This window comes from Anoplopoma fimbria, chromosome 16 (assembly GCF_027596085.1).
Source record: "Anoplopoma fimbria isolate UVic2021 breed Golden Eagle Sablefish chromosome 16, Afim_UVic_2022, whole genome shotgun sequence".
NCBI classification, from domain to species: Eukaryota; Metazoa; Chordata; class Actinopteri; order Perciformes; family Anoplopomatidae; genus Anoplopoma; species Anoplopoma fimbria.
Window position 1 is genome coordinate 9,138,144 of NC_072464.1, and position 15,614 is coordinate 9,153,757.

At 38.0% G+C, this 15,614-nt stretch overlaps 2 protein-coding genes across 3 annotated transcripts; one reads left to right on the plus strand and one right to left on the minus strand.

The window, feature by feature from the left end:
• Positions 1 to 860: 860 nt before the first annotated feature.
• On the plus strand, positions 861 to 9,636 carry LOC129104670 (RCC1 and BTB domain-containing protein 1-like). Its single transcript, XM_054615466.1, has 11 exons — positions 861 to 1,056; positions 2,349 to 2,499; positions 2,582 to 2,748; positions 3,792 to 3,950; positions 4,038 to 4,145; positions 5,121 to 5,263; positions 5,442 to 5,632; positions 6,416 to 6,542; positions 6,642 to 6,793; positions 6,896 to 7,026; positions 7,453 to 9,636. The coding sequence occupies exons 1-11, from the start codon at positions 931 to 933 to the stop codon at positions 7,591 to 7,593; spliced, it is 1,596 nt and encodes a 531-aa protein (XP_054471441.1). The 5' UTR covers positions 861 to 930; the 3' UTR covers positions 7,594 to 9,636.
• A 124-nt stretch (positions 9,637 to 9,760) lies between these two features.
• On the minus strand, positions 9,761 to 14,801 carry LOC129104671 (uncharacterized). Of its 2 annotated transcripts, none has more exons than XM_054615468.1 (6): positions 14,723 to 14,801; positions 14,571 to 14,638; positions 14,144 to 14,243; positions 12,839 to 12,979; positions 12,657 to 12,728; positions 9,761 to 10,291 (listed from the first exon to the last, which is right to left on the minus strand). In XM_054615468.1, the coding sequence occupies exons 1-6, from the start codon at positions 14,775 to 14,777 to the stop codon at positions 10,224 to 10,226; spliced, it is 504 nt and encodes a 167-aa protein (XP_054471443.1). In that variant the 5' UTR covers positions 14,778 to 14,801; the 3' UTR covers positions 9,761 to 10,223. The 2 variants fall into 2 exon arrangements, with proteins under 2 accessions (XP_054471443.1, XP_054471442.1); XM_054615467.1 differs by having other exon boundaries at positions 9,763 to 10,291; positions 12,839 to 13,150.
• Positions 14,802 to 15,614: the final 813 nt, after the last annotated feature.

Sequence of the window (15,614 nt, forward strand, 5' to 3'; positions counted from 1 at the left end):
GAGCTACCGCTTTTGTCTGCAGGGACCGCCAATATCAACACCAAATTAAAGTTATTTGGAGTAGCTTTAAAGTGTGATGCATCTGTTCATGTAACTGGGCCATCTGCTGGCAAGTCCTAATTGGGTCAGGAAACTGTAGAGTGCTCTTGAATAGTTTGGGAGATGAGACCAAGTCTTAACTCTTGGACAAATTCAAATCAAATGGGTAGGAAATCAGCATTACATATTATTAACTTGCCTATGATAACATTAAATAGTGAAATAATCATCCAACTATGGCAAGTTGGGTCTTGAAGTTTTTGGGGCGTTATGTTGATACTGAAATTGCATAGCTTTAAGTAAAAAAAATTACTTAAAATTTTAAAAGGGAGGACCCCTAAGTTACCTTCCACATCCATGGTGGGAATATTGAGCCCAATGATTGGTACTAGAGAGGTAGAATGTTTGCTTCTTGCAAGTTCCACCAGTTAAAAAAACAACAACATTAGGGTGGTATTTGTTGCATCGCGTGGGTGGATACGGATGCCCCATATGTTTCCCTGCTTAAGGACATTTGCCCATGCTATTTCTGAACATCACTGTGCGTTTGAAGCTTGTTTGTCCCAAAGTATTTATCGTTTTATAAAGACAGAATGTTTTGACTGACTTTGCCATAAAATGCTTTTTTACAAAGTTAAACCTTGTGTCAAATATCAATTCTTTCTTTTCTCAACTCATATTCAAGTGCATTGAGTGAAATAATGTGTATATGGGTGTCTTTGTTGCTCCCTGACTGTGTGTGCGTTTCCACAGCCACTCACAACAGCAGCTGCAGCACTGGCAGCTCTTCCTCCCCACTCCACCCCCGCCCCTGTCCCCTGCCCTGCCTTCGGATTGAGGTTCATCCCCTCCACCGCGCCGCCCTCGCCACTGACTCACAGCCGGTGCGTCATGGTGGATGTAACCAAATGGCCCATTTTCAGCCTGATGGGGACCCAGGAGCTGTCCATGATACGGAAAGCCTGCGTGTTTGGAACGTCTGCCAACGAGGCCATCTACATCACCAAAGACAATGAGGTGAGACGTCAGAGGGAAAAAAACAGGGTTGTGGAGTTAATCATGCGAAGGGTAGTCATCACTGTCCACTGGCCATCGTTAGTGGTGCGTTACTAATCGTTACAGGACCACCAGGGCTTTACATGTTTTACATTACTACCTTACATTACTGTTATTTTCTTCAGCACATTGTGGGTTTTTAGATGGTTAGTTTCCTACTTTGAAAGCAGTTATTTAATTTCATGTTTAAATTCAACTTCATTCAACCATAGAAGTAAAACATGATTAAAATAGGTAATCAACCACAGAGGACTTTTACGCTGCTTTATTTCTTTGCTGTCCGAGTTATAGTATTGAAGCGTGGTGACGAAGTGGCTGTGTGTTTAAAGCTGCACTGATACATTTCTTGTTCATTCGGAATGGATCACATCACTACTTCAGATCTACGAAGCATTTTAGCACCTTTCAGCTCATTGTTTTTGGTTTTACTGTGTTTTGCTTCACTCTCACTGCTCAGTGTTGTTACTAGCCACAGCTGGCAACTGTTTGAAGGGGAAGAAAGTATTTTTAAACCCACTCTACACTACCAGCCCTGAACCAAACAGCAAACAGACAAAGTTAGAAACATGCTGGTGAACTTAGTGGAGCATTTAGCAGCAGAGCTAAAAGGAGAGTGAATATTAGACTTGCATTCATCAGATAGCCAGAAACATGACTCCAAATAAATGCTAATGTTGCTCTGTGTCTGTATTGATAGGCAATTGATAACTTACACTTAACCATAACAACATTAATAAGGCAGAAATATGTCAAAGTTTTGTCTACAATTTGTTTTGCTGCCCCCAAGTGGCCCAAAAAAAGTAACGCAGCTTCAACAATGTAGATTTAACAGTTGGCTGCAAAAAAGCATTTCAGTCAACTTGCACATTTTGAAAAATAATAAAATAAATGTTAAATGGACTGTATTTGTTTAGCGCTTTTTTAGTCCTCTGAACACTTTTACATTACATATCATTCACCCATTCACACCCATTCATACAGTGACGACAGGGGCTACCATGCAAGGTGCCACCTGCACATCAGGACTCTAAGTCTAAATGGTAGGCCAGTGCTCCTGGCCTTGCTTGTCACCTCTCTGTATCATTGCTGTAGTCCTGTACTGAGTTGTGTGTTCTCTTATCAGCGCTGCCCACTGGTGTTGGTGTTTGTGTGTGTGGAATGTGACCTGTTACCTACCTGGCTGAAGGAGACCTGCTTATCACTGATACACAAAACACATTCTCTCTTTTGTCCCTCATCTCTCCACTCTCCAGGTGTATGTGTTCGGGTTGAACTGCAGTAGCTGTCTGGGAACAGGGGACAGCCAGAGCAGCATTGTACCCAAAAAGCTGGACTTCCTGAGTGGGAGGAAGGTGGTCAGCCTGAGCTATGGCAGCGGACCCCACATCCTGCTGGCCACAGAGGGTAGCTGCACACAACATTTAATCCTCCTTTTCACAGCTGGATTAAAAAGTTCTGCGGAATGACTAATCTTTTTGTGTTTCAGACGGAGAGCTATTCGCCTGGGGTCACAATGGTTACAGCCAACTAGGAAATGGGACGACCAACCAAGGAGTAGCTCCATTGCTCGTGTCTGCCAACCTGCTCAATAAGAAGGTCACAGAGGTGGCCTGTGGCTCCCACCACTCAATGGCTCTGACCGATTCAGGAGAAGTGAGTGACTACTACACAGCAGAATGGAAGTCTGTTTAAAACCTTTTGTAATAACATGTGATTCACCACCTCAGGACTCTAAGGCCTATCACAGCAGTAGCTGATCCCACTGAGCTGAAAAACTTAGAAAAACAAGCTCAGTCTTTAGGACACTATTGTGCTTCAAACTACTTTAAACGCAGTCAGCCTATACTGAAACGTACGGTTATGCTGTTGTGTTAAACAACAGCCTTTTTTATTTTTAGTGGTCGAAATCCACAAAAAGAGTGTCTTGAATTGGTTAAATGGAAATGTGTTGTTAAAGTAATCCTTTGACATTCTTAGACACTGGTTTGTTTTCATGCTGAGAGTCAGATGAGAAGAGAGATAGATGCCCCTTAATGTCTGTATGGTAAATATGAAACTGGCTAACTTCTCTTACCAGACTGTTTCTTGGACAGGACCTTATGAATTTTACACTGGTTGCCTGGCAACTGGTGCTGGCAAAAAAATAGTCCAGTAAAATTATGTGGCAACATGTTGTTTTTCCACAGTTTTTTGTATGAATTAATCAAATGAGATATAACGTGTTAATAAGTAATCTTTAATGCAGCTGATAGATACATTTAGTCAACTTCAGACAGAGCCAGGCTAGCCTGTTTCCCCTGTTTCCATTATTTATGCTAAGCTAAGCAAGCCGACTGCTGGCTACCGCCGGCAGCTGCTCAGGTTTATTGTACCTATGCTAATGATATAAATCTTCTCAACTAATTCTTGGCAAGAAAGCAAATATGCATATTTCCCAAAACGTAAAACTTTTCCTTGAAGCTGCAGTGATTTTTGATATGACTACAAAACACCATACTGTCCTCTAGTGAATTTATCTGAGACTGTCAGGACAGCTGATGCTATAATTCCACTTAAAATATATTAAAAACATCTTTATTAATAATTAGTGTCACATTGCAGAAACACTCATTTTTAGTTTTGTCAGAATAACCGTCTACTCTTAAACTGATAGATGAGATGTGGTATATTTAACTCTTTAACCTCACGTCTGCCAGGTGTATGCGTGGGGCTACAACAACTGTGGTCAGGTGGGTTCAGGCTCCACAGCGAACCAGCCCACCCCCCGCAGAGTGTCCAGCTGCCTGCAGAGCAAAGTGGCTGTCAGTATCGTCTGTGGGCAGACCTCGTCTCTGGCAGTAGTGGACAATGGAGAGGTGACTGATTTTATACTTGACCTATAAAACTCCATGTTATCCATCTCCGACCACCGCAGCACTCGTGTTCTCCTCCCGTCTCTGCAGGTGTACGGTTGGGGCTACAATGGGAACGGACAGCTTGGACTTGGAAATAATGGGAACCAGCTCACCCCCTGTCGCCTGATAGCTCTGCAGGGTTTATGTGTGCAACAGGTGTGACATTACACAAACGTAACAAGTCATATTTGTGCAACTCACTCAGTGAGTTTATACATCATATGATTACGCAATCCAATATATCTACACATTTTTACACCACCAGTGCATCATGTAGGTATTCTGATTCAGCCATGTCTTATTATTCAATGCAAAAATGTGAACATTTACATTCCAGCTTTATCCAGTTCATAGTCCTGTGAGTGGGTGCAAGAAGACATTTTTATGTTTGCATCAACTAATGCAATTTTACTATAGTTCTGTGAGTGGGTACAAGAAGACATTTTTATGTTTGCATCAACTAATGCAATTTTACTAAGAATCTTTCCAATTTGTGAGTATTCAAAGGGTTTACAGCCAAAATACCTTCAGAAAAAGAAAGACAAGAAGAGTCTGCTGGGGAAATAACTCTGATAAAACTTATGAGAAATGTGAAAGCACCTGAGAGGGCCATTACAAGATGCAAAAAAAATCAAAGTAAAGGGGTCATAATTAGGTTTAATAATATTATTAGATACAGTGAAGCTTGTATCTGCGTTTTTGTGTTTAACCACTTGGTTAAAAAAAGTTTCTTAATTGATGTAGTCTTATCTTAAAGACCCTCAAAATGTACTTTCAAGTCTAAAAAGACCTTTAAAACTATGATTGTGGCTTATTTGGTCATTTATTTAAAGTTTGAAAAAATACATCAGATAATTTTTTTGTTTAAAACTCGACTAATATTTTAAATGTAACTAGAGGCAAAAGGGCTACCTTCTCTTGTTTATCCAAGATTCAAAGATATTCAATGTACAATGTGAATCAGAGTCTGCAAACATTAAGAGTATTGGGACCTCGAATTAACCAAAATTGACAACTCTTTAGTGTTGTATTGAGTGTTAAGTAGACTTCGTTGTGAAAGTTTTTTATGTGTTAAATTTGGCGTGTTAGAATTGTTGGTCTTACATCTAAAGAATTAGTTTTTCTCTCCAGATTGTCTCAGGCTATGCCCACTCCCTGGCACTAACAGACGAGGGGTTGCTGTACACTTGGGGTGCCAACACATATGGACAACTGGGCACCGGCAACAAAAGCAACCAGCTGAGCCCAGTCCAGATCATGACTGAGAAGGAGAGGTGAGCGAGACCATCACCACACACACACACACACACACACACACACACACACACACACACACACACACACACACACACACACACACACACACACACACACACACACACACACTGTGTAACGAACCATCTCCTCATTGTCTTTGTCACTGCTAACTCTCTCCTCTGGCTCCTTTGACAGGATTGTGGAGGTCGCTGCCTGTCACTCCACACACACATCAGCCGCTAAGACTCAGAGTGGTCAGGTGTACATGTGGGGCCAGTGCAGGGGCCAGTCTATAGTGCTGCCTCACCTCACGCACTTCACCTGCACCGACGATGTGTTTGCGTGCTTCGCCACCCCCTCCGTCATGTGGAGGCTTCTTTCCATGGGTAAGACAAGGGGCCCAATAATGTGGTTATTTAAAGTGGGGCACCAGTGGTTTTACATGATTCATTTCATTTCACTGCAAATTTCATTTTACATTTTTACATTTCATCATTTCATTTCACTGCAAATTTCCCCGCTGCGGGACTAATAAAGGATTATCTTATCTTATCTTATTAACCACAAATAAGGTTTCTGTTACTGATGACAGTATTCTAAAGCTAGTATTAAGGCAGTTGTTCCTTTCCAGAGGAATGTCGCTGAAAGAACTACTCCATTTAATTCCCCATTTATTCGTTATTCATTCACAAGCTTTTATTCACAGGAGACATTTTTACTTATCATAGAAGGATAACAACTGGTATTCTATTCAAATTTCCCAGTAAACCATGGCAGTATGACAGTGAGCCAGCATGCAGGATACAGCAGCCATAATTAATATATTATACATTCGTGCACATTTTTGCTCAATTACAGCTGACCTGACCTAGCTCAGCAGTTAATTGGAATTATTAAATAATTGGAATAATTAAATGGCAGTATAATAATAGAGCACAATTTCACGTATAATTAGTGCCAAATTCCACATCTTTTTTACTATTAACTGACACGTAAATTTTGATTAGATTATTATATTATAAATCCTCATCAAAAGGATATGAGGAAAAACTGTGGTCCTTCCTGTTTCAGTTGTAAAAAGTAATTCAAATCCCTGCTTGTTTCTTTTATCCTCTTAACAACAGAGCTTGATGTGTGTGGGTGTGTGCGTGGGTGTTTTCTCCCTGCAGAGCATGATGACTTCTTGACCGTGGCTCAGTCTCTGAAGAAAGAGTTTGACAACCCCGAGACAGCTGACCTCAAGTTCTGCATTGACGGCAAATACATCTATGTCCACAAAGCAGTTCTCAAAATCAGGTCAGGGATTTCATCTCATAGCTGTCGGCTTAAGTTATGAAACTAAATAATTAAAAGAAAATAACATCTTTATCTGTCCTGAAACAAACTGCTGTGCAGGTGTGAACATTTCAGATCCATGTTCCAGTCTCACTGGAACGAAGACATGAAGGAGGTGATTGAAATAGACCAGTTCTCCTACCCAGTGTACCGCTCCTTCCTAGAGTTCCTTTACACAGACAATGTGGAGTTGCCTCCTGAGGATGCTATCGGTCAGAACCACACACCCATCACAGCTTTATCTTTACTGCCTTCTTATTGTAAATTGGCTGTTAAGGCTCTGAGTGTTAATGTCGATGCCTCACCTCTGTCAGGGCTGCTGGACCTCGCCACATCGTACTGCGAGAACCGCCTGAAACGTCTGTGTCAACATATAATAAAGAGGGGAATCACCGTCGAAAACGCCTTCTCCCTGCTGTCTGCTGCTGTGCGCTATGATGCAGAGGTCAGTGTTCAACGTCAGTTAACCAACCATCATCTGTTTGTATGTATTTCAATAAGGAGAGTTTATCTTCTGAGATCACCAGAGAAGGACTTTGTAGATTTGTAACATCTTCATAACAGGACAGGATCACATCTTTTTCAGTCTGTCTTAAAAAAAAAAAATAGTTAGATGCTCTTATTTATATTGAAACAGACAAAATCCACAGTCCTCATTCACTGCAAAAATGTATTCCAGAGTTTATGTTACAGAAATACAACAAGCAGTCTGAGTATCTAGATCAAGGTACGGTCTTGTTAGTTGTAATGTTGCTATTCATCCACTGTGGATTGTGGCACCAAAGAACCATCCAAGTATCTTGTTAATTTCTTGAAGTACATCGGTTCATAAAAGCTTTTTCTAATTTGTGCTCTTTCCTTTGACATTCAGGACCTGGAGGACTTTTGCTTTAAGTTTTGTGTGAATCACCTGACTGAAGTGAGCCAGACCGCCGCTTTCTGGCAGATTGACGGCGACCTGCTCAAAGATTTCATATGTCGAGCCAGCCGCTGCGGAGCCTTCAAGAACTGACTTCAACCTGAAATCATTCTAGACACGGATGCAGAGGATGCTGCGGCGACTCCGGGAGTGACTTCTCAAAGGACTCGGTCACTCCCAGTCGGCCTCAACAACCTTCACTGACAGCTGGTTACACAAACTTTATATCTTAAGATTGTCATCATCGCTGTCAAACCATTGCTGTTACTCATCTCATTCAAGACTAGAACCAGTGTGTCCATTTCAGTTTGTACATAGCTGTACATTCTGGAAGTACAAGGCTGAGCTGACATTATACAGTTCAGTTACAGTAGTGGTTTGCCACAGTGCCTCACTGCCTATTCATGTACACACAATGTGTAAACGCATTGAGAGGCATACTTTCACTTGATCAAGTTGTTTCTATTAACTTAAAAGATTCTTGCCAGTCGCCTGATATCACTTTTACTATTCCTATTATTTTGTTTGATTGAATAAGTTACTTCTTTAGTCTTTGCACTTGTTTGAAATATGATTTTGTTCCTCTTTACTAGAAGGCTCCATCATGGTTTGGATGTGATATTTGGAATCGTGGTTTTCAGGTTGAGGTATGAGGCTGTTTGCACTTTTAGATGTCTGGATAGATTTTGAAGATTTGACACTTTTATTAAGTGTGTTTAGGTCAAACTCCAGTCAGAGATTATTAAACCTAGTGGCTGAGGTGTGATCTTCTGTCTAGGTCTAGGATGTAAGACAAGCCAAAGAGAGGGAACTCAGGTTACATTCAGATTCAGAACAGAGTGAGATTAAGTCTTAAACTGTTACAGATGTGAAAATGATCATCTATAGCTACAGTATATTTGTGAATTCCATAGGTTGGAAAATGTTATTTCGTGCAGCTACCATAACATAAAAAAAAGCTTCTTTAATTTGTCTATTTCTATAGCTAAAAAAACAAACGAATCACCAAGAATTCACTTGGTGTTAGCTGGCAGCTAAACTTACCTGGTTGCCAGTTGAAACAAAATGTATGGAGCCATTAAAAATCAGTTTACAGGAAAGCATGTGGCCTTGTGGAATCTTAAATTGTATGGGTCTCGATTTAGATTTTTCGTGGATCCATATGACATCTATTGTATATTGAAAACATTATTTTACATTGTTGACATTCACAAAGTTTTTAAGTGACTTCTGCTCTTCTGCTGTGAGTATTTTGAAGAATTTGCAAAATTTCTATGCAGGAATTTTTTTACATTAAAATCTATAATTATATCTTATCAATCAACAGATATTAAGTATTATGAATTGCCAGTTAACTTTTGTGACCTTTGCAAGCAAATGAAAAAAAGACATGTATGTTTTCTGTAAACAAGTATTTTTAAGTATAAAACAAATATATATATATATATATATATATATGCAATTAACTTAAATGGAAAGCACAGGAATGTTCATGTATCAAAAGTAATCATTTCAGTAAGTACAATAATATGATGTAAAGAATAAGATATTTACAGGTGATCAACACAATAAATAGAACTTGTTTGTGCATCAATAAACTGCAAGAAGCAAATCATGAGTCCAACAACACCGAGTGATTTGTTTCATCAGCTATCAAACTGAATTATCAGACGACGAGCAGTGACATTTTGGTAGGTGGGTCCCTGGTAAAGTGATCTGTTATGATCCTTCAGTGGTATGCTTTAGGTTTCATCTTTCGAGTGCACTTTTAGTAACATATCTCGCAATTGGCTTTGTATCTGATACAGATGTCAGTCGTCATTGTTAGGATGTTCGGTAGAGACACTGGTCTTAAGATAATGTGGTCATTTAAGGTTCTGCCTTTTTTTTATTTGAAAAAAATGTACTTGGTTGTGAAAATCTTTCTTTCCGCAGTTCGGTGTTGAGAAAATTCTTCGGCACTCAGAATTGTTAGGGAGCGCTTCTCGAAAGTGGTTTGTTACAATCTTTCATCTACAAAAATATTTTTCAATAAATAAATAAATCTACAGCTTTACTGGTTATGCACGGAGGGCTACATTTCGTCAATTATTGGTCGGAATAGTTCAAAGATTGGATCGATTTACTGTGGGAGTGGGAAAATGTTTTTGGTTTTTTTCTAGTGTAGAGCTACAATAAAATATCTTAAAAGTACATGAAAAATCCTTAAGCACAAAAAAATATCTAAAATAAGATTTATTTTAACAATTTCAACATTTAGAAAATTCAAGTAATCTTGGTTCAGATGATAGTGCTGGATGTGGAACTTTTTCAAGACATTAAAATATTCTTTAAAATTCTTCAGTACTGTTTTTTAAATAAAACCCCTTCATTTCATGAATGAAAATGTATGTCATACTGAAACAATCCTGTGTGACATATTACCATTTACAACTACATACCAAAAGCATCAGGCTGAAATCTGAGATCATATTGTAAGAATTCAATATTTTAACTCTTTCATTGCATTTTGAACTATCAGTGCCAAATATTGGTGCAGTTTTATATTTCCACATACATCACTTTTACCACTTAAATATTAAGGAATAATGAAAATGCTAAAAATGTCAATGTGAGTAATTTGAAATACTAAACAAGAGTGGGATTACAGACAAAAGAGAAGAGTTCTAGAGCTCTAAACACTGATCCATGTTCTTGCAGTATCTGCTGAAGGACTCATGTCCTCATCTCTGAGAGACCTCCTTTATAACTGCTGTCGCCTTCTGCAGCTCCGTTTGTTTCCTTTGTAACTCTGTGGAAACAATATGTTGACCTTTTAGAAATAATAAGTGTATCACGATACAAATGGCAATGCTGACTTTGTAAGTGTAGTTCAATGCTTGTAGACCTGAATCTTGATTAAGACTACAACATCTTAAAACAAAGTTAATTAAAAACTGAAGCTGTACTTTACAGAGCTACAAAGAGTTCAATTAAATAATAAATATAAGAGAAAAATTATGAAATACATAATCAAATGATTCAATTGCAGAAAAATATATTAATAAAACAATATAATGGTATAAGCAGGATTCCTGAAGTTAAATTCAAAAACTTTTAAGACCCTTTCAATACTTTAAGACCTCATCGTCACTTCCCACTTTGCATTTTTCCTGTGCAACCCTCAATCATATATGGCTCCATAAATTAGTAATCAGAAATCAAAACTTTGACAAACACTGGTATAGAATGTCATAAAAAAAATCAATAAAAATGTCAAAGAAATTAAGTTTTAGTATGTCCTAGAAAATGTCATAAAAAGCAAAAGTATAGTATAAAGTCATAGTATGGTATTACATTAAAAGTCATACTATAGTATGCCATCATAATCTGTAGTATAGTATATCATAAAAGTCATAAAGTATGCCATAAAAATCAGCATGCCATAAAAAGACATAGTATAGTATGCTATAAAAATAGTTAATAGTCATAGTCCTAAAAAGTCATATTATGGCATTAAAGTCATAGTATAGTATGCCATAAAAAAGTCATAGTGTAGAATGGCATAAAACATTATAGTACAGTATGCCATAACAAGTCTTAGTATATAATGCAAAAAAAAGTTATTGTAAAGTATTTCACAAAAAATCCTAGTATAGAAGCCATACAAATACCATAAAAAGTTATAGCATAGTACACCATAAAACGTTATTGTAAAGTAGTTAATAAAAAGTAATAATATAGAAGCCATAAAAATACCATAAAAAGTGATAGTAAAGTATGCCATAGAAAATGTCATAATAGTCATAGTATGCCATATAATGTCAGAGCATGATTAGAGTATGAATTCTTGAGTTATGGCCAAAACATGTTTTGTGAGGTCACCATGACCTTGATATTGAATAAATAAGACGGACAGACGACACTTAAACATAATGCCTCTGGCCATGGCGGTCACCAGAGTAGACGCATAAAAATGTCATAGTATAGTGTGTCATTAAAAAAAAATCAAAAGCATGTCACCAGAAGATCATAGTGTTGTATGTCACAAAAAAGTCATGATATACTATTACCTCTTTATCTTTCTGACTCACTAGACTCACTTCAGTTTACTTACATAACAAAAAGATCTATGTATGACGCCATCCCCCTTGCTGTGCACAGTACCTTCTCCCAACAGGACCCGAGGAGAACTTGTGAGAATGTTGTTCATGGACTATAGTTCAGCATTGAATACTGCTGTGCCCTCCGAGCTGGTCATAAAGCTCAGAGACTAGATTAAACGCTGCTCTCTGCAACTGGATCCTTAGCTAACTGGTGGTGCCTGTCCGCACAGCCTGGGGTCTGCTTAGTATAGTATGGCCAAAAATATTCATGGTATGGAATTTGAAAAATGTCTTACTTTAGTATGGCATACAAATGACCATAATACCGTAGTATGGGAACCCATCCGACCGGTATTGAAACAAGGACTAGGATTTAGGATTCAATATTATGAATCAATTTTTTAGTAGAGCACAGTGGTTGAAGAAGTAGTCCAATGTTTAACTTAAGTATAATTAAAACTACAGTGTAGGAATACTCAGTTACAAGTCAAAGTCCTGCATTCAATATGTTGATTAAGTTAAATTACAGTATAAGAAAAAAGTGTTTATCAAAATATACCAAAAGTTCTAATTATGCAGAACGACCCATCTAAGAATAACATATATGATATCACTGGATTAAAATGTTTGAGGTATTAATGTGTTAATAATGTTAATGTTGCAGCTGGTAAAGGTGGAGCTAATTTTAATTACTTTATATACTTAATAATCATATACTTCATGATCATATACTACTTAATAATCTAATAGTAATATAAAATTACTTGAAAAGGAAATACTCAAGTAAAGTACAAATACTTCAAAAATGTACTGAAGTACAGTACTTGAGTAGCCTAAATGTAATTAGCTATATTCCACCACTGCTACAGCACAAAATTGTTTACAAGTGCACAACGCTATTCATAGATAATACCTCTTAATTTGGTTCTCAAAGTGCACCAGATTGATACATTTGACTTTAAAATGCATAATATTTTCTTCCAGGGTACCACGCCCCCGGACCCACCATAGAGGGTACGACCGCCCACCACAATCTCACAAGATCCTGTGGGAAACACTGGTTTACTTCACCTTCCTGCTGCTTGGCCACAAGCTCTGCCAGTTTTCCAGAAGCATTCATCACTGATAGTGCAAGATCATAATCTGTGAAAAGAAGAGCGAGAGCTTTTATATTCCTTATAAATAAAAACATAAAAAAACATAAATAAGGGTGAGACAGAGATGCTGTCACAGTATCTTGTGTCGTCCCTCACCCTCCTGGCTGGCCAAGTCTGACTGAATTCTGCTGGAGATATCGTTCATCTCATTAATGAAACCAGTGAAGAGGGCCTGTGTGCATCCTGCCGCATTGCAACTTTTCCAGAAGGTGGAAGAGTCGAGGCTGGGCTCTGGTTCTGAGGGAGGTGCCATAGGACGGGAAGGGGGGGACAGGAGGGACACACAGATGGTTATAGGTGGTGCTGGGGAAGAAGAGGGAGGAGATTCAGCGGAGCTCTGCTGTGGGACGGGGGGTCCGGCAGCGTGCTCAGCAGGACTGTGGACAGGACTCTGATCAGGACTGGACCCTGAAAAAAAGAGGTTACTACATTTGTTTTCACGGCTTAGATAGTGAATGACATAACTCCTGTTTGATTTTTGAACTTCATTATACAACAGCATCTTTCTGATAGAAGTGCTGTGTACCATTTCCCATATATTAATCATTTATAAGGCCACAGTCACCAATTAAAATGATCTCTGTACTGTGACCAGCAGTATTACAGCTCACATCAATGTTGTGGCATCACATTGTACTTTTGAGTACGTTTCTTACATATTATTTTAATGAATAAATCTAATGTGAATGGCTAACCCATACACATTGTGATGTCTGCTTTGTAAAGCTTGGCAACGTGTGTACACTTAAACACAAACACACACACATACATAGGACATTTTTATATGCGAGTGTTTACAATTGTGCGTACTACCAAAAAAAGTATTTATTTTATTTTGGCCAGTAATCATGCACAGTATATCACTATAGAATTTTAAAGTTGAGTTATTTTCCATGGGAAGAGCTGCTATCAACATATCGACGATTCTATTGGCCTCATTGCTGGTTAACATGCAGTGTGTTTCCCAGATTATAGTAATAAAAATACATTCTACACTAAGAAAAGAATTCTACCAAATCTTTATAAAAGTGCCATGTAGTCCAGTCATAGTGCACAACCGTTGGTATAAGTAATAAGAGGAAACAAGCTTCGTGATCTTGAGATAACAAAGCTTGTTTTTTCGAGGTTACATGATGATAAACTCATGATCTCAAGATAACAGCATTTTAAAAATAACTGCGAGCATGGCAGTTCTCGGCTTCCATAGCTCAAACTATTCACTCGTTACATACATAGAATTGATGCTAAAAATGATAAAGGCTAAGACTATACACGCACTGTATAACCACAAACAACATCTCAAGTCTTGATCCTGGTTATATTTATATACTGAATTTGAATGTACAGTTCCAAACTGAAGTTCATCTTAACATCTGACAACATAAGTAGAGAAAACTGTACCTTCGCCTATGCTCTCTGGCTTGAACAAAACCATAGTTGGTATAACAGCCATCGTCACTTCATGTGACACAGGAGACAGCAGACTCTCTGACTCAGCATCCTGAGAGAACGCAAACACATTTCATGTCAGGGGAGTTATTTACCGTTCTGCTAGTGATGATACACCACATAAATTAAATATAAAAGTCTATAGATGCTGGAATTACACATCCCTAACAGGCAGATCAGATCAATTCAAATTAACTTCAAGAAGCTTTGAGTTAATATTTTGACTATCAGTGAGATAGACCAAAACTTCTTCTGGACTAAATGAGATATAAGAACAATTGCTCAAATGTTCAATAGAGCCTAAGGTAAAGATGAGACTGTATAGCTGTTAATAAAACAGACATACACTTTGAAGGCAATACAGTAGGTAATAACTCACTGATTGTATTTTCTCATCTTCATCTTCATCTTTATTTCCGTCAATGCTCCGATCCTCCAGTTGATTTCCTGAAGGAGACAGCAGGAGTTAGCAAACTATGTCTTGGCCACATATTTTCTATATGCAGAATTTGCTGTGACAGCCTACCGTACCTGAAGTAGACCCAGTGGGACTCTCGTTGTCTTGTCTGAGTGTGGACAACAACATCAAACAATCATTCTCTATTGTTATTTTTACACTGAATAACCACACAAAAGAGAAACTTAAAAGCTGAATGCAATTCAATGAGACTTACTGTAATGGAAACTATTATTTAATATCAAAGTTGTTGACTGTAGTTTTGTAGTGGTGTTATATTGGATTGCATTTTAATGCAACTTGAAGGACTGCAACTATGATGTTCAGTAGATTAGTTCTTTGTTTAGTTTATAAAATATAAAATAAATACAAAATAATGTAACACCCATCACAAGACTTCATCTTAGGCTGATGTCTTTAGATTACTTGTTTCGTCCAAACCTAACAATAAAGCAAGCCATCTCTGTCTGTGTGTATATATAGGTGTGTGTTTGGTCTTCACATATCAGGAGAACTGCTTGAGAACTTTATAGCCACAGAGTTAATGTCGAAAGCAAGCTACTAATACAAAACATAAATCCGCAAACTATTTTTCGCCAATGTTTCCAACTGCGAGTAACAGCGACCTGGATGTGTTTTTCAGGGTCAGATTTAATTAAAAAAATCTATTAAAAGGCTAATCAATTACCAGAATAGTTAAGTTAAGTAGCTCTGGTTTCAATTATATTGTTTATCCGTCATGGATAAACAATATAATATAATATAATTTGCTGCTGGGTAGTTTAATCTACAGCTATTCAACTATTCGTCATATTTTAGCTGCAATTTCACTGGAAGCTACAGCTGTCAAATAAATGTAGTGGAGGAGAAGTAATGTGTGTGTAGCTCAAAACTGTACTCGGAATATCAGAGTGTATTTCACCCTTGTTTCATTTTTATGCTTCAGGCAATGCAACATTAAGAGTG